General features: G+C 41.6%; 1 protein-coding gene across 4 annotated transcripts in view; it reads left to right on the top strand.

The window, feature by feature from the left end:
- TJP3 (tight junction protein 3) overlaps positions 1–22,444 on the top strand; it is a 195,587-nt gene that overhangs the window by 122,124 nt on the left and 51,019 nt on the right. For all 4 annotated transcript variants that reach the window (XM_075204819.1, XM_075204817.1, XM_075204820.1 and 1 more), the window contains 2 exons: positions 20,256–20,351; positions 20,449–20,519. In XM_075204819.1, coding sequence (XP_075060920.1) covers positions 20,256–20,351; positions 20,449–20,519 — 167 coding nt within the window. The remainder of the gene's footprint in view (positions 1–20,255; positions 20,352–20,448; positions 20,520–22,444) is intronic.

The following is a 22,444-nucleotide window of genomic DNA, read 5'->3' as shown; positions in this document are numbered from 1 at the left end:
AAGCATTGCTTAGAAGTGTAGCAAGGCAGCTCATGCAGGAATCCATAATGCCTGTCTATGTTTCAAATATCCGATAGAAAGCAAACAACCTTGGGCCAATTTAAAGTAACAAATTCATTGCTGGTGTTCTTTGTACACACCTGTACTTTCAAGCATTAAAATCTACAATATGTTATTGTAACTGTAACACAAGTCCACAAATTACATAATAGGACCATAAATTTATACTTACAAGCTGAAAAAGCCTACAAGTCCATGTCCGTTGCCTTCTGGATGCAATGGACATTTGCAATCCACTTTAATTATTTTCAGGTGAGCCAGACATGTCCCAGCCAAGGCCTGTTAGTACACAAAGGAAAGCCTTTAGTTTTGCTATAAACACAACAATCATCAACATTATTGTTCAAACTGTTCTGCCTATAAAAGGCACATCTAATAAGCTCCATAATTCCAGACACAGGCCTTCCAGCAGCATTTCGATTTAGCAGAAATCAAAGGTACACTTTTGATTCCCTCCCAAGTATCTGGTCCCAACATTTGTATTTGTTTCTTAAAAAGAAAAATCCATTAACATAAATCACAATACAATAGTTTGTGTGGACTGACAGATAGTACCCCAAGTGTGACAAACCACATTTTTTAACCTTGCAAATCAATGTTGAAAGTTAAGTGTCCAGGCTCCACATTTTCGTGAGGGATGGTGATCTGTTGAATAAACATGCACCATGGAAATTTTACCACATAAGAGTTTAAATAATAGGTATAAGATTGAAAAGCTTCACACCACACCCCTAAAAAAGTTACAATTAAATAGTAAAATAAGACACATTAAAATGCTCATTAAACCTGCAATACAAAATGCACTGTTATTGTGTAACATCAAACATCTTGAAAACATTTAAAGTGCCTATAACACAGTAACTTTAAATAACACTCAATACAAATAAAATGCAATTAAGGAAACCACCAGCAGCAAAACACAGTACTATCTATTGATTTCTAACAAACTTTTAGTGTGCATGAGGGTGTATTTTATAGGTGATTGTAATGAGCTAAGTATATGCAGGTGTATAGACCAGGTATCAGCTGACGAGATCTGATGCTGGGTGTATGCAATGGTGGTTATGAGTAACTCTCTTTTATTTTATACTGATTAAAACAAGCTTGTGTTTAGTTCTTAAAGTATAAATATCTGATATTCATTAGACTACACATTGCTTTCTTGATTTTGAAATCACCAAACATGATCCTTTCTGTCTGTTACTAAGAATGTGTGTTCAAGTGTTCAATTAATTCTGTTGAAGGACATTTTTGTGTGCAAATAGTTCATGTGCAGTTTGGTGTGGGTGTTTCCATCTGAAGTATACCTTAGCGGCTAAAGAAACGAGCTGCCAATGACAAGGTAAAGTGTTTGAACCCCGAATGATACCTGTATGTGGCTTAACTTTGTATGTTTCAGTTTATGTATTACACTGTCATTTATCTAAGAGTGCTTTAGTATGTTTTGTTGTGTAATATGGCATGTTGAAAAGTGGGGTCAGCTACAACAGAGAAAAGCAGTTGGTCCAAATTACTTGATTGCAAAGATATAGGAAATCTCTACTGGCAAAAGTGAAATAACCTAAGTGTCCAAAATAACCTTAGAGAAAAAGGAATAATTGGAAGTGCTAGCAATATTATTATACTTTGGGTTTGTATTAATATACATGGCTACATTTCAATATGCAGACATTTTCACTCTGCATGTACCAAATCTCAATGTGTTTAATATTTCTAAGTATTGGCCTTTTTAACAAAGTTTTATGAAAAACAACTTATGATTGAAGTAGGTGGTCAGCTTTTAGTTCTATTACCTTTCCTTGACATGCTGTTTTCATCACTTGTACATTGGCGTAGCAGCTAGCTATTCACCCTTGCAAACCTGCATGCGTGAGTTCAAGTCCTCACCAATGCTCTTGTCTCTGAGGGATCATTAAAATGCTTGCCATATTTGTGTTGATGTTAAAAGTGTTCCTGGGGCCATAATACGCTCTGGTTATAGGCGCCTATATCATGTGTGTAATTAGCAAAAATTTAATAATTTTTCTTACGATTCATAGTAGTTTTGCACGCAAAAGCACCATCAACAAGTGTCACATTATCCATTTCACATTGACAGTAATTCGAATGGTGGTTGTGGTGATTGTAAAGAGAATTAACATCAATATTTATGCCAACGTTGAATGTTAGTGCTACAATAAAAATAATTATTTTTTTTATCATGCACGCTGCACTCAATTCCGGCAACTGTAATGAATGGGGAATGGAGTGTGCACTCAATCCCGGCAACTGTAATGAATGGGGAATGGAGTGTGCACTCCATTGCGCCAACTGCAATGAATGGGGAATGGAGTGTGCACTCCATTGCGCCAACTGTAATGAATGGAGAATGGAGTGTGTATTCCATTCCGGCAACTGTAATGAATGGGGAATGGAGTGTGCACTCCATTTTGGCAACTGTAATGAATGGGGAATGGAGTGTGCACTCCATTCCGGCAACTGTAATGAATGGGGAATGGAGTGTGCACTCCATTTTGGCAACTGTAATGAATGGGGAATGGAGTGTGCACTCAATTTTGGCAACTGTAATGAATGGGGAATGGAGTGTGCACTCCTTTTTGGCAGCCGGAATGGATAGGGAGTAATAGTAGAAAATATATCTGCCTAGCATACCAAACTGCAGTGTAGAGGCCTATAAAAGCCAGGCCTCTTTACTGAAGAGCCACCCAGCAGCATAGTGCGCTATATGAAGCTAATTAAATCCGGCGTTCCGACATGCCGGCAGTTCCAATTTTAACCCTAAGGCCCTAAATATCATTATACATGTTAGACCTGGCAGTGGAAAGGTGTGTGTAAAGCAAAGAGGATTTTTTTAAACACAATCACAGTAATGGAACATTGGAGACATATATATATATATATATATATATATATATATATATATAATTATTTTAGTTTTTTTTCCCCCAAAAAAATAAGTATTGATATGTGTGCTTTTTTTGCATATTTGGTTGTGGTTTTTACTTTACTCAAATGATGTCTCATCTCCGCCCAGTCCGCGCCTACTCTCCTCCCATTCCCACCCCTTTCTTCTCAAGTGGTCAGCAGCCACCTCAAATATATTTGCGTTGGACTTTGAGATTGAGTTGACTTTGAGAGCCGTATCTGCCATGATTGCGTAGCGTAAGTGTCATTTCGCGCATGCGCAGAATCAATTAGCAGATGCGTATGCGTTTGCGTTCCTTGATGAATCGGGCCCATGGGCATGACCCCAGTCAAATTGAGGGGAATGCATCCGGAGCCATGGCAATCCTAAAATTAGAGGATCAATAGATTTGGGAAGCACCAGAATCTGGATTGTCTCTCGATGTAAACCTCCTACCGTCAGCCTAACAGGTGAAGTAACGTAGGAGATGGAACATTGCTGACTCTATTACCATCTACTGCCATGAGAGAAAGTGGCTGAGGCAGTAGATGCAGAGGTATTTGGAGTCGTGAAGCCAGAGCCACCGAAATGAAGTTTCTGGAGGAGCCGGAATCCACAAAAGACGTGGTAGGATGAGGTCCTTTAGGAGAATTCAGAACAACGGCCATGAGAAACTTGCAAGTATACTTGGGATAGGGAACAGGTGCTGAATCTCCCAGGGCGTCCTCCCGTTTACAGTCTAGGAGGAAGAGTTTCCTGGTCTCTTAGGACAGGCATTTAATAGATGAAATGAATTGCTACAATAGGGGCAGAGACGTTACTTGTATAGTCTCTCCCGTTCTTCAGGAGACAATCGGGAACATCCAATTTGCATAGGTTCCTCCAGGCGATGTTACCGGATTCCGGAACTGAGGTGCCAAACGAGGAACAAAATGTTTGGATGAAGATTGTTCATGTGTTAGTTCTCAATAGCACTGGTCAACTCTGAAACATAAAGATATGAGTGTCTAGATCTGAAGGCAGTTCCCTAAAGACAAGCTTGTCCTTGATCCGATCTGCCAATCCTTGACAAAAGGTTGTTACCAGGGTTCATTGTTCCATTTCAATTCTGATACCAGCATTCAGAACTGCACTGCCTACTGTCGGACTGTGAGATTGCCTTGGCGAAGGTTTAATATGGCAGAAGCCACAGAAGACACTCGACCAGGTTCGTCAAAATTTTCCTAAAACATTCAATGAAGGATGCGGAATTTCCAAAAGGATCATTATGCTCCCAGAGTGGGGAAGCCCAGGCAAGAACTTGACCACTCAGGAGAGAAATTATATACGCTACCTTGGTCCGCTCCGAGGGAAAAGCACCTAGATTGCACTCGAATTGTATAGCACATTGGTTCAAGAAGCCTCTGCATCTTTTTGGGTCTCCATCAAATTTTTCCGGTGGCGGAATACGCAGAATGGAGGAGGAGGAAGTAGAGGCCGTGGACACACTAGGTGATGCAGAAATGGTAGTAACTACTGCAGCATGATTGCCAAGGGAGCCTTGTAAGGCATCCAGTTGAGTAACGACCCCTTGAACACACTGAAGAAGTCAGGCTTGATCCGTTTCTTGTTGCCAGGTGGAGGAGCAGATCGCGGGAAAATGAATCTCCTGTACCCTCAATGGTCATGGCCAGAGTATACTGTCACAACTCTGAGATTCTCCAGGAAATCCCTCAAGGAGGTATGGGTTTTGTCACAGGAGACGTGCAGGTGGCGGTCCTTCCACTGAGCCATTGGTGAGGTACAAGAGAGAGAGGGTAGTCGGACTAGCCTAATCAACAACATGCAGGTAGCGGAGATACACAGGGGAAATCCAAGAGAATGGTTAGACATGCCGGGTCAATAAGGAAACACTTGAGAGCAGGAGAGAAGTCAGAAACAGCCAAATGGTACACAGGAATAAAGCACAGGGACGCTGAAGCACGGTGACCCAATACTAGGGCACCAGCATGGAGAGAGAGTCTGTCTTAAATAGCGCCAACCACCAATAGAAGTGCCGGTGGTGTGATGTCAGCGGGCGCCACTAGAGATCCTGATAGCTTCGGCAATGGAATGCGCATGTGCACCAGAGCCGGCGATATTGCCAGAAGTATCGTGTCTGATTGCCTGGCAACCAGATGCGGCAAGGGGAATGACAGGCAACTGCCTGAAGGAGCGGAGGGACGATGCCTGACCTGTTCTTTTGTGGGGGGGGGGGGGAGTGCAGGGCAAAGCCGTTACATTGCACACCAATCTCTGTCTGTCTGATTTCAGGTGTGTACTTAAGATCAGACTGTGACCATTCGCTATTATCTCCTCTATCTCTACAGCAGCAGGTAATCACTGCTAGCTAGAGTGGGATTGCATTGGGATTGTGTTGAATATTTCTGCACAAATTCTGCTGAAGTTTATTTTCTTTTGATACCTAGTTAACTTTAGTTAAGATTGTGTACTTTGTATCGGCCCGTTTCCTACTCTTTTTTTCTTTTCCAGATAAAGAGAGGTATATGACTACTTAGTCCTGGAGGGAGGTGCAGGTCCAGGTAGTATAATGTGCACAGCTTAGATCAGACACTGTGCCAGCAACTTCTGCTAGATAGAGTGGGATTTCTGCATATTTTGTCTATTAATACCTGTTTCACTTTTTCATATTGTGTACACTTTATCTTTTGTTTTTTCCTGCTATTTTTCTCATTGGGTTGGATAAAGAGAGGTTTCTGACTACATGAACCTCAGTGAGGTGCAGGTACAGGTAGCATAATTTGTAGATCAGACACTGCAGTTCAACTCTCCTCTGTTTCCCCAGCATCAGGTATTTACTTCTACCTGGAGTGGGATTGCATTGGGGATGGTGTGGTATATTTCTGCACAATTTGCTGATGAGTTTATTGCTGTCTGTCGATTCCCAGTTCTTCTTTTCTATATTGTGTACTCTGTATCTGCCTTTGTTTATTTCCCTTGCCTGCCCTGTCAAATAAAAGGAGGTGTCTAGGATGGTGGGGCTTCATCTGTGACTTGTCATATTTATGTAAACTTTCAGGCTATGACCAAGTGGAATGTCAGACAGGGATGCCTTGGTGGGAGGCCAGCTGTTGAACGTGCTGGCTGGAAACGCCTCTGGTTGAGTTGAACCAGCCTGGGCTAAGGCACTGGCGCAGTCTAGTTCTGCATTTACCCAGCAGTTCGTTTCACATCCACTGGTTGTAGGAGACGAGACCTGTCCTTCCATCGATTTTGCTGAATCTTCAGCGGATTACCTCATGCTTTTCTTAGCAATTCCACAATATGAGCCTGTGTGGGTGATATGCCTGGTTAAAACTGTGCAGGGTCTTGTAAGAGTTTCCTTCTTCTTAGAGAATATTCTAGAGAACTTTTCACTGACTAAGTTGCGGAAAAAACAATCCTGTCTTAGTCCGTCCTGGAGAGTGTTGGTTTCTGAGTGCTTTTTCCCAAGAAGAGGGTGAGTTAGCAGAGCAATCCAACAAAGAGATGTTTCTTGTTTTTGACAAGGATGGTGTGGATGATTTAGTGTGGACAGTTCTCAGTTTTCATGTAACTTGGGTACACTTGATACTACCACTGTCACGTACACGCTCCGAGCTTCCGTGACTTTGGGTTACTGTATGAGGTTACATACGATTCCAGCACTCAAGTCTCACTCTTCCTATCACACAGGTTATAGACCTGCTGAATCGCCCACAACAGCGCTCTCACACCCCCACATGCTTCTGGTTTGCCACCACCTATTGAATACGGGCTATAGGACCCCAATATACTGTCCCATACTGGCACACAAGGCTTCTGGTTACCCACAGGTTAGCAAGGTCCATGCCAGCAATCAAAGGGTTAACTCTTCACACCTTCGGAATGTTACACAAATGTAAATGCAAGCACACACTAGGCTTGTTAGTTAAATGTATTAACAAATCACACACCAGCATTCAAAGGGATAACATGGTCGAGCTATATTGTTCTTAACAGGCTAATGGATTCGTTAGAGTATCAAGGACGCCACTTACTACATTTATAGATTTAATATACAAAAGTACAGGGCATACAGATATATATATATATATAGATATAGATTAATATATATATATATATATATATATATATATATTAAACAATTGACATAACATACACAAGCATGACAGTCCAAGATAGATAAAAGGGGTTACATTCAGAGTATAACTTACATGAGTTGTGTAATCTGTGCCATGGGAAATTAGCTAGGAAGATAGACAGCTTATCAATGTGGATTGATTTTCCCAAAATACTGACAATTTGTTGTAACTGGTCTCAGACTCCTCTACACCTTTCCCCACCTCCTGGGGGGTTGTGGTCTGTTACACTTTTTCCAATCACCATTTGCATGTTGCCGAATTTACTACCCAATTCTACTATGTGACCTAACTTTTATGTGGGGCGTCGCACATATTTTATTATTAATGGATCCCCTATGAACTTACCCATCTATTGATACCAAACAAGCCCAGTTACACAGTGTCAGTTTGAGATTTATACTCCTTTCCTCAGCTTCTCTGTGTGACAGAATTCTTAATTTGACAAATGAGCTGTTCTTCATCATGCTATTGAGGAATACTGATCACTACTTTTATTGATTTTAAGTGGCATATTTTAAAACTGAATTATTTTTGTCTATATAAAATACAGACAAGTCAGTACATGGTCTCTCTGAGCCAGACACCATGCTGAGCCGTTCCTAAAAGTCTATTCAGGTGTCAAAACTCCATCCTTGGCCAGGATATATCTTACCGCAGGGGCCTTAGAAGATAGCAGTGTCACCTGTAAAAGCATCAAACACTGGGATGCAGAGAGCCACCGAATGCACACACACAACAAACCGCCTGACTTCACATTTTACACTTTAGTAGCTCAATGATCAATGGATTCATTTGATATACCATATTTACACTGCAGTTATGATTTAGACCAGGGGTGTCAAACCTTTTAGCTTCCCTGGGCCACATTGGAAGACGACGAGTTGGTTTGGGCCGCACATAAAATACACTAACACTAACGATAGCTGATCATCCAAAAAACCATAGAAAACATAGTTAACATATTAAACTTACTTGGAAATGAAGTTAGTGAGATGTTTGACATTGTTTCTGAGCCACCAATGCTTCCATATTTGCTTCGATGGAACTTGTTGCAATTCTCAGTGAGTTCTCAAGGTGCTCATCATATAAAGTAAAATGATGGTGTTAGTAAGTTAGGAGAGTGGTGTACTGATTTAGGGGTATATTTAGTGATTTTGTATTTGAGTAGCATATAAAGTAATTGAGTGGCATTAGCCTTTTTTTATGAACTAATGTGCAGATACTCAATGATATAAGTTCCTTTCTGATCGATCAGGCTCGACTGTGGCACAGAAGTACTCAGAGGTTAAATGGCACATGATCAGTTCACATCTGAGTAAATGCAGAGGACCAACCCAGAGGAGTTAATAGTAAAGCACAATGTTAGTGAAGGTAGTTAATTATAATAATAATAATAGTAATGTATTTAATACAGTAATTGTCCATTAATTAATTAATTACCTGCTGGCTGACATTAAAGGCACCTGCGCTGCTGGAACCGCTCCTCCTAGCATAAGCGCGGCCACGAGTGACGTCATCGCGCCCCCGCACCGTCATGACGTCATCGCGCCCCCGCACCGTCATGACGTCATCGTACGCATGCGCGATGAATGAAAAAAAACATGCCGGCGCTTGTGTGCAGGCCAAACGGGCGGACCGGTCCTGCCGCAAGTTAATCATTTTCTTTACTTTTTATTTTCCAGGTTTTTTTATCCAATTAACAGCGCTGCCCCTTGCCACAGCTGGGCCGCATTCAAATACGAGTTGGGCCGCATGCGGCCCGCGGCCCGCGGGTTGGACAAGCCTGATTTAGACCTTATTCCCCACAATTATGTGATGGGTTAACCCTTATAAATTCTACATGGGCTAGTAGATATGTGGTTGTTGTAAACATAGAGAACTTATTTATCTTTTCTAGGCCTCATAGTTTCTGAAATATAGGGGGTCAAATTTATGTAAAATTGCTCAGATATGCCACTGATTCTCTGTTGTTACTGTGATATGTCTCGGAGACTGTGTAATTTTGGACACTGCCACCAGATGTGGGACAGGGTACCCTCATGTCCACACAGGTGCCATCACATCTGAGATGTGCCCAGGTATATTTTGTGGAGGTGGTGTGGGACCAAGTACCAGTGATAGAAAATGTTATGGCTATTATCACTTCCTTTAAAACACATAGAAGTCTTAGACAAGTTCAGGCGAATTTTGTCTCACTCTCCGGTGTGAGCATCTCCCCCTTGTCCCCCTTCCATTTAAATTTGTGGGGGGTCTTTGAGGGGGCATTTGTGTTTCAGAATGAGGTGGTAGAAGGTAGATATCAGACCCTGTGAGGAGAATCGAAGGGAACAGAAAGAGACCAATGGAGAAGAGCGATGGTTATCAACAACCGTGGGTTGGATAGTATCGTATACATGATTAAGTTGGGGGTACTGAAAAAACAAGCCTAGGGGATGCTAACACATGTCTGTATATCAGCAAAAGAGGGGAAGAAGAGGAGCAAAGTTAGCGGTGTGTCTAGTGAGAATAGTGAGCTGGATGGAGTCCAGGGATGAAAGATGGATTATGCCATAAAGGCATCATACGCCAGGCATTGGGGGCTAGATTGTAGGAGGATACTGTGATTCCAGGAGGTAAGAGAGAGAGGGCGGGAGGGAAGTTGTGAGGGGGGGAGGGCAGTTTTGAGGTTTCAGCCAAAGTGGCGAGGCAGGTGAAATAGTGATGGTGAGAGCAGCTTTGATATCGATCCAAACTTGACCAGGAGGGCAGTGAAGTAATACACATTGAGTGAGGTGAGTGGCGCTATAATATTTGAGGAAATTAGGGACTCCGAGCCCACCTTCTTGGGTTGGTTTATGAAGTATCTGCATGCAGATCCTAGGTTTCCTAGCCGTCCAAACAAATTTGGTGGCTATTTGTTGTAGGAGCTTAAAAGAGAGGTAACTTTTAAGGGGGAAGCTTGGAAAAGATATAAAGGGCAGGGAAGAATATTCATTTTTAGAGAGTTTATCCTACCTGTTCAGGAGATTGAGTTTATCCCATTTTAAGGGATTCGATTTGATGGCAGACAATATCGGAGGGAATTTTGCGACGTACAGTTGATCATAGGAGCGGGTTAGGTAAACCCCTAGATATTTTAGTTTATGTGACTGCCATCTGAAGTCAAAGTTAGATTTTAAGGAATGACAAAAGGGGGAGGAACATTTAGGTCAAGAATTTCTGATTTAGAGGCATTGATTTTGTAGTTATAGAGAGCGCCAAAGAGAGACATATCGTTAAGGAGATTTGGCAGCGATATGTGGGGGTTTGTAATTGAAAGGAGACTGTCATCCGTGTAGAGGGATAATTTGTGTACAGAGGTGCCCACGTGGACTTCGAAGATATCGGGATTAGTGTGGATTTTACAGGCTATTGGTTCAATCATTAAAGCAAATATGAGTGGGGACAGTGGGCAGCACTGGTGAGTGCTATTATGTATCGCAAAGGTAAAGGATTGGAAGCCATTGGCCAGGATGGAAGCAATAGGGTTAAATTAAAGGGAGGCGACCCCTCGTAAGAAGGGACCCAGCAAAAAAAAAAAAAATTTATTAGTAACATCTTATGAAAAGCATTACAAAATTATTGAAAGGTACATCAGTTACATAGTTTACATATATATCGATACAGGATGTACAACACTCTCTCACAGTGCTTTTACAATAGGAAGTTAACTGTGCAGCAATCTGGTACTATAAAGATGTAATTTTTTAACATTTCAAACAATAGGGAAGGGGTATAAGACAATGGAGAAAAAGAAAAGGAAATGGTGTAATATAGGATTATAGGAGGAAGGTTGAAAAGGGCAGGAGGGGGATGTGGGGAAGAATGGGGAATTCATGCATCAAGTAGGAATGAATAGTCTTATCCGGTGGTTCTGTTCCAGGCATGGTTCCTGTCAGAACTGGAGCAAAGGTTGTTTGTGGTAAAAAGCCAATCGGGACCAGACTTTATAGAAGGACACGGAGGAGCCTCTCAGTATGCTGGTGATGTGCTCCATCTGGTTGGTATGTCAAACCTGACCACAGACCATTTGAAGTGTTGAAGGCGTGGGATTTTTCCAGGAGGCAGCTATTTGACAAGTGGCCACGCTAATGATATGTCTGAGGAATTTGTGGGCATGAGAGGGGAGGTATGGGAGAGGTAGTGGAAACAGTACATGCTTAGGATTGGAGGGTACGGGGGTGCCAAGGATTGCTGAAGCTAGTGTGAAAACTGCTGTCCAGTACTGTCGTATTTTGGGACAGTCAAACCAAATATGCATGAAGTTTCCAGTTTGGCTACAATTTCTTCAGCACTTTTTTGTGGGTATATACCGTGTAATCTGGAGGGAACATAATATCATCTATGGAGTAATTTAATTGCTCCATAAGTGTCCACATAAATGTCTGACCACTCTTCATGGTCTAGAGTAGTCCCCAATTCCGTTTCCCACTGCATCTGGAAGCGGTCTTTAACATCTGTCGTGATGGGAAGTAGAGTATCATACAGTGTGGAGATAAGACCTTTCAAAGATGGGCCGGAGAGACACAGACTTTCAAATGTAGTGGTCTGGATGACAACTGAGTTTTTGATGGACTGTCTGACATGTCTACTTGGATGGTGTCAGCAAAGTAATCATCCACAATTTTTTCTATTGTGACAGCATCCAATGCAGCGAGAGTAGACATGTCTGCAATGGTTGGCAGGTCCTTCAGTCCGGACCAGATGTTATCAGCATCCCCGCCAGTGCCTCTTTTGGGAAAACTGAGCTTTTTCCTCGCAGCCATAGATGTGGAAGAAAATGAGGGTGGAGCTGTTGGCATGTCACGGTCCTCTTCAGAGGACAATCTCCTGACCAGCAGGTCTTTGCACCTCTGTAGACTTGTGTCCGCCGGAAACAGAGACACAACATACGCTTTAAACCGAGGATCGAGCATGGTGGCCAGAATGTATTCCTCTGACTTTAAAAGAGTGACCACCCTCGGATCCTGGCAAAGCATACGAAGGGCTACATCCACAAGAGCTACATGCTTGCTGTAATCGCAATGGCTTACCAGCTCCTCCCTCACTTTCTCCAGCTGCTTCTGCAACAGCCTGATCAGGGGAATGACCTGACTCAAGCTGGCAGTGTCGGAACTGACTTCTCGTGTGGCAAGTTCAAATGGCTGCAGAACCTTGCACAACACGGAAATCAGTCTCCACTGCGCTTGACTGAGGCGCATCCCCACTCCTTTGCCTATGTCGTAGGTGGCTGTGTAGGCCTGAATGGCCTTTTGCTGCTCCTCCATCCTCTGCAGCATATAGAGGGTGGAGTTCCAGCGCGTCACAACCTCTTGTTTGAGGTGATGGCAGGGCAGGTTCATGCTTTTTTGATGTGCCTCTAATCTGCGGTAGGCACTGGCTGAATGCCGAAAGTGTCCAGCAATTTTGCGCGCCACCGCAAGCATCTCCTGCACACCCCTGTCACTCTTGAGGTAATGCTGCACCACCAAATTAATGGTGTGGGCAAAACATGGGACGTGCTGGAAATTGCCCATATTTAATGCCCGCACAATGTTACTGGCATTGTCTGACACCACAAATCCCCATGAGAGTCTAAGTGGGGTAAGCCACTGGGAGATAATTTCCCTCATTTTCTCTAATATGTTGTCAGCGTTGTGCCTCTTATTAAAGCCTGTAATACACAATGTTGCCTGCCTTTGCACGAGCAGCCATTTTGTAGTTGCTGCTACTGATGCAGCTGTTGCTGTTGCTGCGGAAGGGGATGCATCTACCCAGTGGGCTGTCACAGTCATATAGTCCTTCGTTTGCCCAGAACCACTTGTCCACATGTCCGTGGTTAAGTGGACAGTGGGTACAACCGCATTTTTTAGAGCACTGAGGACACTTGATCGTACTTCTCTGTACATTTTTGGTATCGCCTGCCTAGTAAAGTGGAATCTCGACGGGATTTGGTACCGGGGACACAATACCTCCATCAACCCTCTAAATCCCACTCCACTGATGGCGGACACCGGGCGCACGTCTAACACCAACATTGCAGTTACAGCCGCAGTTATACGCTTTGCAATAGGGTGACTACTATCGTATTTTGTGGTCATGACAAACGACTGTTGGAGGGTCAATTGTTTTGTGAAAGACTTAGCGGTCTTACGACTTCCCCTCTGGGAAGATGACCGACTAACAGCAGCAACAGCAGCAGTGGCAGTAGTAGGCGTACCGCTGCAGGATTCCTCGGATGAATCCCGTATTGAGGAGGACTCAGTCTGGCTGCTGACTTGGGCTGCAGGACTGAATCTGATGGAGATTGTGGAGGAAGTTGACGAGGAGGGTGTTGCTGGTGTGTATCCAACTGGACCACGGGATTTAGGTGTCCCTGTACCGATGAGGGTCCTAGCCCCAGTTCCTGAACTAACCACTGAACTATGAAGGTTATTCAGGTGACGTATAAGGGAGGATGTTCCTAGGTGGGCAAGATCCTTACCCCTGCTTATTTGAGCTTTACATAAGCTACATATGGCCATACATTGGTTGTCTGGATTTGGATAAAAATAACTCCAGACCGAAGAGGTGCATTTTTTGGTCTTCTGACCAGGCATGACGATGGGCTTTTTCATCCCATGGACATCAGCTGTTTCCCCCCCTGGTGCCTCATTTACAATAACCACATCACCATCCTCATCATCAAGTTCCTCCACAGCGCCAGCTACATCATCAATAGCCTCCTCCCGAGCCACCTCTTCCCGTACAGTGATGGGAAGGTCAGGCTTGACAACCACCAACATCCTTGGACTCGCCTTGTGGATTTGTGATAATTTCTCTTTAGAAGGCAGAGTTGTTTGCTGTTTTGTTGCTGACAGCATAACTCTCTTCAATTTTTTGTAGGGGGGGGAGGAGGAGGAGGAGGGCTAAGATCTGTGGATGAAGCTGAACCACTAGTCATGAACACGGGCCAGGGCCTAAGCCGTTCCTTGCCACTCCGTGTCGTAAATGGCATATTGGCAACTTTACGTTTCTCCTCAGATGATTTTAAGTTTCTCTTTTTGCTACTTTTTCTTAACTTGGGCTTTTTGGATTTTACATGCCCGGTACTACGAGATTGGGCATCGGGCTTGGAAGACGACGTTGATGGCATTTCATCGTCTATGTCATGACTAGTGGCAGCAGCTTCAGCATTAGGAGGAAGTGGGTCTTGATCTTTCCCTACTTTATCCTCCAAATTTTTGGTCTCCATTATATGTAGCACAATATACTGCAGAATGTGTGAACTTGGTAATATTGCAGTACCAATGGACTTATACTGCTGGATTGGTTTTGCAAATTTGGTTATAATTATATATTTTTTTTTTAATTTTTTATTTTTTTTTACTTTTTTTTTATTTTTTAAAAACTTGGGAATAATGGGGAAATAACTATGCCCTTAGAAGCACAGAGCACAGGACACAGCACCACTGGACTGAACAGGACACGGCACAGGACCCAGCAGCACTACGGAACTCAGCAGGACAGAGCACAGGACACAGCACCACTGGACTGATACTGCAGAATGTGTGAACTTTGTAATATTGCAGTACCAATGGACTTATACTGCTGGATTGGTTTTGCAAATTTGGTTATAATTATATATTTTTTTTTTAATTTTTTATTTTTTATTTTTTTTTACTTTTTTTTTATTTTTTAAAAACTTGGGAATAATGGGGAAATAACTATGCCCTTAGAAGCACAGAGCACAGGACACAGCACCACTGGACTGAACAGGACACGGCACAGGACCCAGCAGCACTACGGAACTCAGCAGGACAGAGCACAGGACACAGCACACAGCACCACTGGACTGATACTGCAGAACACAGCACAGCACAGCACAGAACTAAACAGCACAGCACAGAACTAAACAGCACAGCACGAGATCTACCAGGACAGAGGACCACCTAACACACCCTCCCTCTACCCTGATCAATGCCTGAGTGAAGATGGCGGCGACTAGCGGGGAATTTATAGGATCCGAGTATCGCGAGATCCGACAACGGGATTATGAGTCAGAGCCTCAGTTTCAGATTTGAATTTGGCGCCAATACCCGGATCTGTCTCGGATCCGACTCGGATCGGCAACGTTCGGGTGGGCTCGGATTTCAGAAATCCGAGTGCGCTCATCTCTACTTATCATTAGTCAAAGTATCCATTTATATAAATATTGTGACAGTCACTGGTTTGAATGGCAGGTATCCATGTCCCAGGCTGTCTGACTCTTATGCTTTTTAAAACCAGGGAGATTGCTCAGTATAGGAAGCATCCTTCAAAAGAGTGTGTTCAGCTTCAGTAAAAGCTGTTAAGAGTCCCTGGTGTTTTGTATGGAGAGCGCAGGGTGGGCTCCATGCAAAAGGTCCAGTCTGGGTCTTTTAGTCTCCAGCGTCACAGCAGACTATTTAGGAGCTACACCTGAGTGATTTCTGTAAAAAGCTGCAGTTCTGCTTCAACCACTCTCACAGACCTGGGGAGGAAGTTGGTTGCCTCCTGAGAGGCTCTGCTGTGGTGATCAATAAGATGTGCATATGATTTGTGTGTGTGACATAAGGTCCTGCACAGGAGAGAGGGTCTCCACAAATGTTTACTAAGTGCCGGACAGGCAAGGTTTTTACCGTATTTATGTTTTGTTTAATTTGATTAAACTAATAAAACTGGTTGAGGCCAGTTAGACCGAATACCCTGCAGTCAAGTAACTTATTGCTGCTGTTTGTCGCCATCAACCCCGGGAGATGGTAAGATGGTACCTATTCCCCTCACACGGTCACTATAAATATAGCTATATATATATTGTACATCTACCATTGTTATCTAGAGATTTACCAAGTCAATGAGCACTTGACTGTATCTTATATGTTGCACAAATATGTGTTGTCTACCGGGCTCTAACACAGAACAGGAGCATCACCACCACCTCGTTCTTTCCTTCTTTCCCTCACCCCTCCCTCCTATGTTTTTGTTACCTAAGTTTCCCTTGATAACAAAAAAAACCAATAATATTGTATTAGTGTTTCACTTGGTGTGTCAAAAAATATATTTGGCCTTAATAAAGTATTTTTAAAAAAAAACGTCTAGGGTGTTGTCATGTGCAAGCTACTTTCAAGGTATAAAATTGTAAATATGCCTTTGTGAATTAATTCCTAGCAATAGCGTCACATGGCTTAAAGGAGCTATTTAAATCAATGTGTTTGATTATGTTAAACTCCTCTGTTTTCTTAAGATGGTGCTTGTAGATAAGAGAGCCCCAAATTCATGGTTACGGAATAGCACCTTGTATATATTTATGGCAGGTCACAAAAAGGAAGCCTTTGCAATGTCTCTTTTAGGACGGTGCTATGCCTCAAACTCAGAAATGCCGACTGCGGAGACAGGGTTATATGTCAATGACAAATTCAAGCTGAATAGTGTCGCAGGAAAATATATCATTTTCTCCAATATCCTACTTACTGGAGGCACGTGTGGTATGCAGATGAAGAGGAACTTATGACCTGTTGTGTGGTGGCAAAATAATGTTTGTAAGCCATTGTGGTGAGAAGTTGGGTATTTTTAACCTGTTAAAGTAGTAATTGAATTTTTTCAGCAAAACAAATTTTAATGATGAAAAAGTATAATTGTTTACAAAATTATAAGCTTGTGCAGTGATATTATCAGTCCAAATTTCAATCTCTGAAATTTTGCCCGTTCACAGACCAGACAGTGCTTTTATCAGTAACAAAAGTAGTTTGTATTACAATTCACAAAAATCATATTACAATTGGCTAATACGGCATATAGGCGTTTCATGGTCCTTTAGGCTTTCCTGTCTACAATGGGGGTTTTGGAGAAATTCTTGAAGACTTTGTTCACCAACACTGATTAGAAACAACTGGTCTTCGAATTAACTCTTTCCAGTGCTGCTCACATCTCTGTCCTCAGCTCACACAAACAGATCAAAATATACCATATCAAGACAAATGAAATATATATAATATATATATATATATATATATATATATATATATATATATATATATATATATATATATATATATATATATATATATATATATCTTATTAATATATTGGCTTCATCCAACTAGGATTTTGACAAACCTGACTTAGAAGCTGTTGTCCACAGGGGTTATAAAACCCTAATTTGCATTTACACAGACGTTTCAGTTCTGACATCACAGAAAATGGAGCTGTGTGCCTTGCAGCTTGGTTTTAAAACTGCACTGTGACTGAGGATTTCGTTCACTTTTTACGAGTCAATCTGATATTGAAGAGTGTCCCATTTTCTGCTTTCCCTAGCATTGTATTATATATTTTGTCATTTTTGTTCATTGTTTCATCTTAGCATTGTATATGTATTTATGTATTTTCCATATTGAATTGCACTTAATAAGTTCAAGTCTCTGTGTTCTTAGGAATTCACTCGACAGTTTGGTCAAAACGCTATCTAGTTGAATCAGGGCAGAACATTGTGGTTTATGTTAACTTTGATCAAAGTAACGAGTGATAGATTAGTTCTGTGACTGGATCACTATTAAATAACTGTTGGTAAAAATTTATTTAAGGCAAATAGCGCAGGGCACTTATTTATGTAATTGCATTTGCACTTATTTTTTTATATTGTTCATATTGTGGGATAGGTAATCGTTATTTCTGAGACCAGGGAAGAAATTTGTCTCTTGTCTAACCTTGCTATAGGATATGCCTGTTTCTGATGCATATATATGACACAATGAGCCTGTGTTTACCAAGCCTTTGGTGTATTGTGGTTTGGGGAACTGGCTTGTTGTGGGTCCTTTTGTTGTTCGGTGTGAATATGAATTCTGAACGGTCTGATAAAAGGCCACGTGTTAATTAGATCTTTTGATGTGTGAGGTTAACTTGGAGACAGGAAGGTTTAATGTAATATTTGCTGCCACATTTCCTGCATCTCAAAGATGCAGGAAATCACAGCAAGGTTTTTAAGAATGTCATAGCTAAGTATAAATACTAGTGGTTTTGCAATGCATGTAAATCAATGTTTGTGTGAATAGAGTATATCCTGATTCTAAAAATAGACTTTTTCAGAACTGTATAAAAGATGAGCTCTGTGAGCATGTAATCATTCTTCTGAATTTTCATCTGACCTGATCACACTGGTACCTTCCACCAGTGTGTGTAAGCAAATAAACCATCTTGCTTCAAAGACTTGGAACCATCTTCAATATTGCTTCTTTTCCTGTGATCTACAGATTAGACCCTAAAATCTAATCCGTTCTCCAGCTGTCTCTGCGGTTTGGACCCAAGCTATTCCAGTACCAACGCTCTGCCTGCTACCCATGCAGCCCTGGTCGATGTAATAGGCCAGAGGGGATCCATTCACAGCAACCCGGATCCATATTAAGAGTTCCGGCGTTACCGGCCCAGGTACATCAGCAACTAGGAACACTAACAGCGTCAGTGACCCAGAAGGAACGTGGTTCTGAATGCCATAGAAGGAGCTCAGTGGTGGCAGCATTATAAGCCCCTCCTACTGCAGCAAGAGGGCGATTTTTCGGATAACGAAAGGGAACGGTGGCAAAGTAAGCCCAGCCGGTTCCCAGCAACAACAGACAGGGTATAGGTGGTCTATCCTGTCACAAGTTCGAAGGAAGAACCTAAGGCTTCCTAAATAAGAGTATTGGCTCTTTACAAAAAACCTTGGTGATGGCATAATTCGTAAGGCAAAGCTTGTGTGGCATAGATAGGAAAGGATTTAATCTTTTTAAACAAACCACTTGGTATTGTTTTTTGATTACCTCTTTGTCACACACGTCATGCAGGCTCAGGTGAATGCTGATCGTGACAAGTGTTAATAGATTTGTCAATGGCATTTCTTTAAATTTTTCCAGATTTAAAAGCATATACAGTATTAAATATAAAAAACAAAGGTTCTGTAATATTAACTGAGAATTGTGAAGACCAAACCTGTTTAGTCCATCTTATGATCAAAGGAGATTGAATTATTTGAAAAAAGTGTAAGGGTGCTAATATTTTTTGCTCACAACTGTACATGTTAGTTAGACAATGTTTTCCTATCCCAGCATCTCTCCAGAAACCTTGTATGTAATAACTCTGGTGTCTGTCATTGGTAGAAATTTGTTAATTGTTTGATTTTGTAGTAGCCACCTGCAGGCTCAAATGCAGAATTTTTAAAGGGGGTTTCCGAAATATTCCAAAACCAATATGTGGTGGTGGTGGTGGTATTCCAAAACCAATGAGGTGTGTGTAAATAGGCCTATATATACATAGATAATCTCGGTGCCATAAGAGAAATTTCAATAAACATTGTACGCAATGTGTATACATTATATATTCACCATGCCACTCTGTGCCCCTCCACACACTCAGCCCCTGCCGCCCGCATCACTTTTTTTCCCTGCCCTGCTCCACACTAAAGCATCACATCCTTCCCTCCCTCCCCCTATACATTACACACTCCTCGCGCATCTCACTCTCTCACCACATTTAACAGCCACGACGCTGTCGGATAAGCATCCGCGTTGCTGTACACTGAGCAGGTATTTTGCATGTTAATACATGCTCTTTCGTCATCCTTGCATCCTTGGAGGGGGGGGTGTTTCCAGGGAACTGGAACCACCCACCCCCTGCGTGCGCGCATGACCTGATGGAACAGACCTTTCTGCTGCAAATGTGATGTGTATTAAAGACGTGACTCTCTGCGTGGTTATGGGTCTGTGGGCAGGTGAAACTACACTATTGTAAGTTTAGCAGTGAGCTGTAAGTCACTTCATGTTCTGGAATGTACAGCCCAGGCTATCCAGTGATTTTGCTGTGGCAGCATTAAAATCCTAAAGTTATTCAAGGGAGATTGCAACCATGTATCCACGTTTAGGAACTGATGTAAGAGGATAGGAAAATTAACTTAAGCACACATTCAACTAGACTAATCTTTATGTGAAGCTTTAGCAATGTAGCTTTGTGTGAGAATTATTGGGTACGTGAAGCTGCTACCTACATACAGGGTTAGATTAGCAGTTTTTAGAAATGTACATTTCTCCCTGGACAGTGCTGTCTTGGCTTTATTATGATGCAGCCTCTGTTTTGTTTTTACTTTGTTACTTATTCAATTGCAAATTATTTATTTCTTTGTGCAGCAAGTTTCAAACGTCCTGTTGTAATTCTGGGCCCTATAACAGATATTGCTCACATAAAGCTCTGTGCTGATTTGCCCCAGCAGTTTGAGACCGCAGGTGAGTGGTGCTCAGAAGAGACTTAATTTCCAGCCCTATAAATATGGTTTGGGAATATAACGTGTAAACCTGACATTAAGTGTTATTCTCTTCACAGAGACTGTTGCTCGAGATGATGGACATTCCAAAGTCATCAAACTGCAACTTGTGCGAGAAATTGCAGAGAAGGTGAGACTAGAGACATGTCTTAATGTACTCGTGTAGGGTCAACTTCATTTACGTGACTACAATTAGACATGCTAAATAGATGGCATAAATGGCTGCATCAGTTATCCTTTTTCAATGTACAGTATAATCAGTATAAAGTAACAGTAAGTCTAAAGTGAGTAGTAGTGATCAATGTACTGTTATAGCCATACATATTTTAGACAAGTGTTTAAGAAGTAGGGGACATTCGTATTCCTTAAAATATGTATGAAGGCCACGGCTAATCTCATTCATTCTAAATTTTGCTATTTGTATAGCTTACTAAAATAATTGTTAGCAGAAAAATTGCTTCATCTTTATTGGATAATGTACTCCATACCTATTGTAAAGTAAAAGCATATCAGAATTCATTGAGTACTTGTGTGACCATGTAAAGGCACCAGAGCACAGTGGCTGCAGAACGTTTTTTTAAAAAGGGGGAAAAAAAGAACAAAGGAACATTCTAATTAAAGTGCCAGCAAGGTCCTACATTTATAAAAACTGCACAATCTGTTTTATAAATGCCCCCAAAATATGTGATGTACAGTTTTCGTGTCAATTTTGTTTTGTTTTTTTGTCAGAAGTGCTGCTTACCAGTCTTAAATATCTTGCTAATCAGCTCTGACCACTTGTTCGGGTCAGAGATACAGGAAATTACATTTTCTTTCAAAAATAAATTTCATAAATGCCCTCAGCTGTGTATTTTGGTAAGAGGTCTAAGGTAATTGTACACTTCAAGGAAAAGCTAATAGGTTGGTGACAATGTTGTTTTGTTTGATCATTATTTCCAAAGTAACGCAATACACAATTTAAAAGATGGTAATATTAATATGCATGGTTATGTGTGAAGTCATTTATAAAGCCATACAAAAACATAGGTGGTAGAACCACTTACCAGATCCCAAAGATTGATAGGCATGTAGGGAGGTTTCTCCAAATCTCCAATTACTCTATTATATATGTGCACTGTCTCATTCAATGAATGGATGATACTGCAATATTGTTGCACTACCATACTGTGACTGGATTACGTATAAATAGCTTATGGTATAAATTTATTTAAAGGAAATAGCGCAGGCTGTTTATATAATTTCCAATGCACTTACTTTTGATATTGTGTATATTTTGAGATAGAAAATTGTTATTTCTGAGACCAGGGTAGAAAATTAGCTTTTTCTGTTTTACTCTTGGAAATACCTTATTTCTGATGTATATATCTGATACAATGAGCCTTTGTTTAGAAAGTCTGCTGTGTATTGTGATGTGGGGAAATAACTTGTTATAACTTTATACCTTTCTTTGGGAATGTGTATTCTGCAACTGTTGGAACAAAAGGTCTCATGCTAATCAGGCCTTATGATGTGTGAGGCCTTTTGAAGACAGGAAGGGTTAATTAAGACCTTGCTACTAGATTTCCTGTGTCTAAAAACAAGATGTAGGACATCACTGAATTTGTATAATATCACAGATAAGTGTAAATATTGTTAGCTTTGCGATGCATGTAAATCTGTATTTTGGTAAACAGGGTACATCCTGATTCTAAAAATAGCCTGTGTCCAAATCTGTATAAAAAGCACTGTCCTGTACACTGAAATGTATTGTTCTACTGTTCCATATGATCTGACCACTGATACCTTTAATCAGTGGAACTGTCCTTGTCAGGGCACCTGAGCGAAATAAAACATCACTCTTTGCTTCAAGACCCTGCTTGACAACTTCTTCAATATTGCTGTAATCCTGTGACCTGCAGATTAGACCCTAAATCTAATACGTTCACCGGCTGTTTCTGAGGTTGGACCCAGCTCTCCAGTACCACTGCTCTGCTGCTACCCTGCAGCTCTGGTCAGTGTGATAGGCCAGGGGAGATCCATCCACAGCAACCCTGATCCATAGTAAGAGGTCCAGAG

This window comes from Mixophyes fleayi, chromosome 1 (assembly GCF_038048845.1).
Source record: "Mixophyes fleayi isolate aMixFle1 chromosome 1, aMixFle1.hap1, whole genome shotgun sequence".
In the NCBI taxonomy this organism is placed as follows: Eukaryota; Metazoa; Chordata; class Amphibia; order Anura; family Limnodynastidae; genus Mixophyes; species Mixophyes fleayi.
This window is presented reverse-complemented; position numbering and strand designations above follow the sequence as displayed.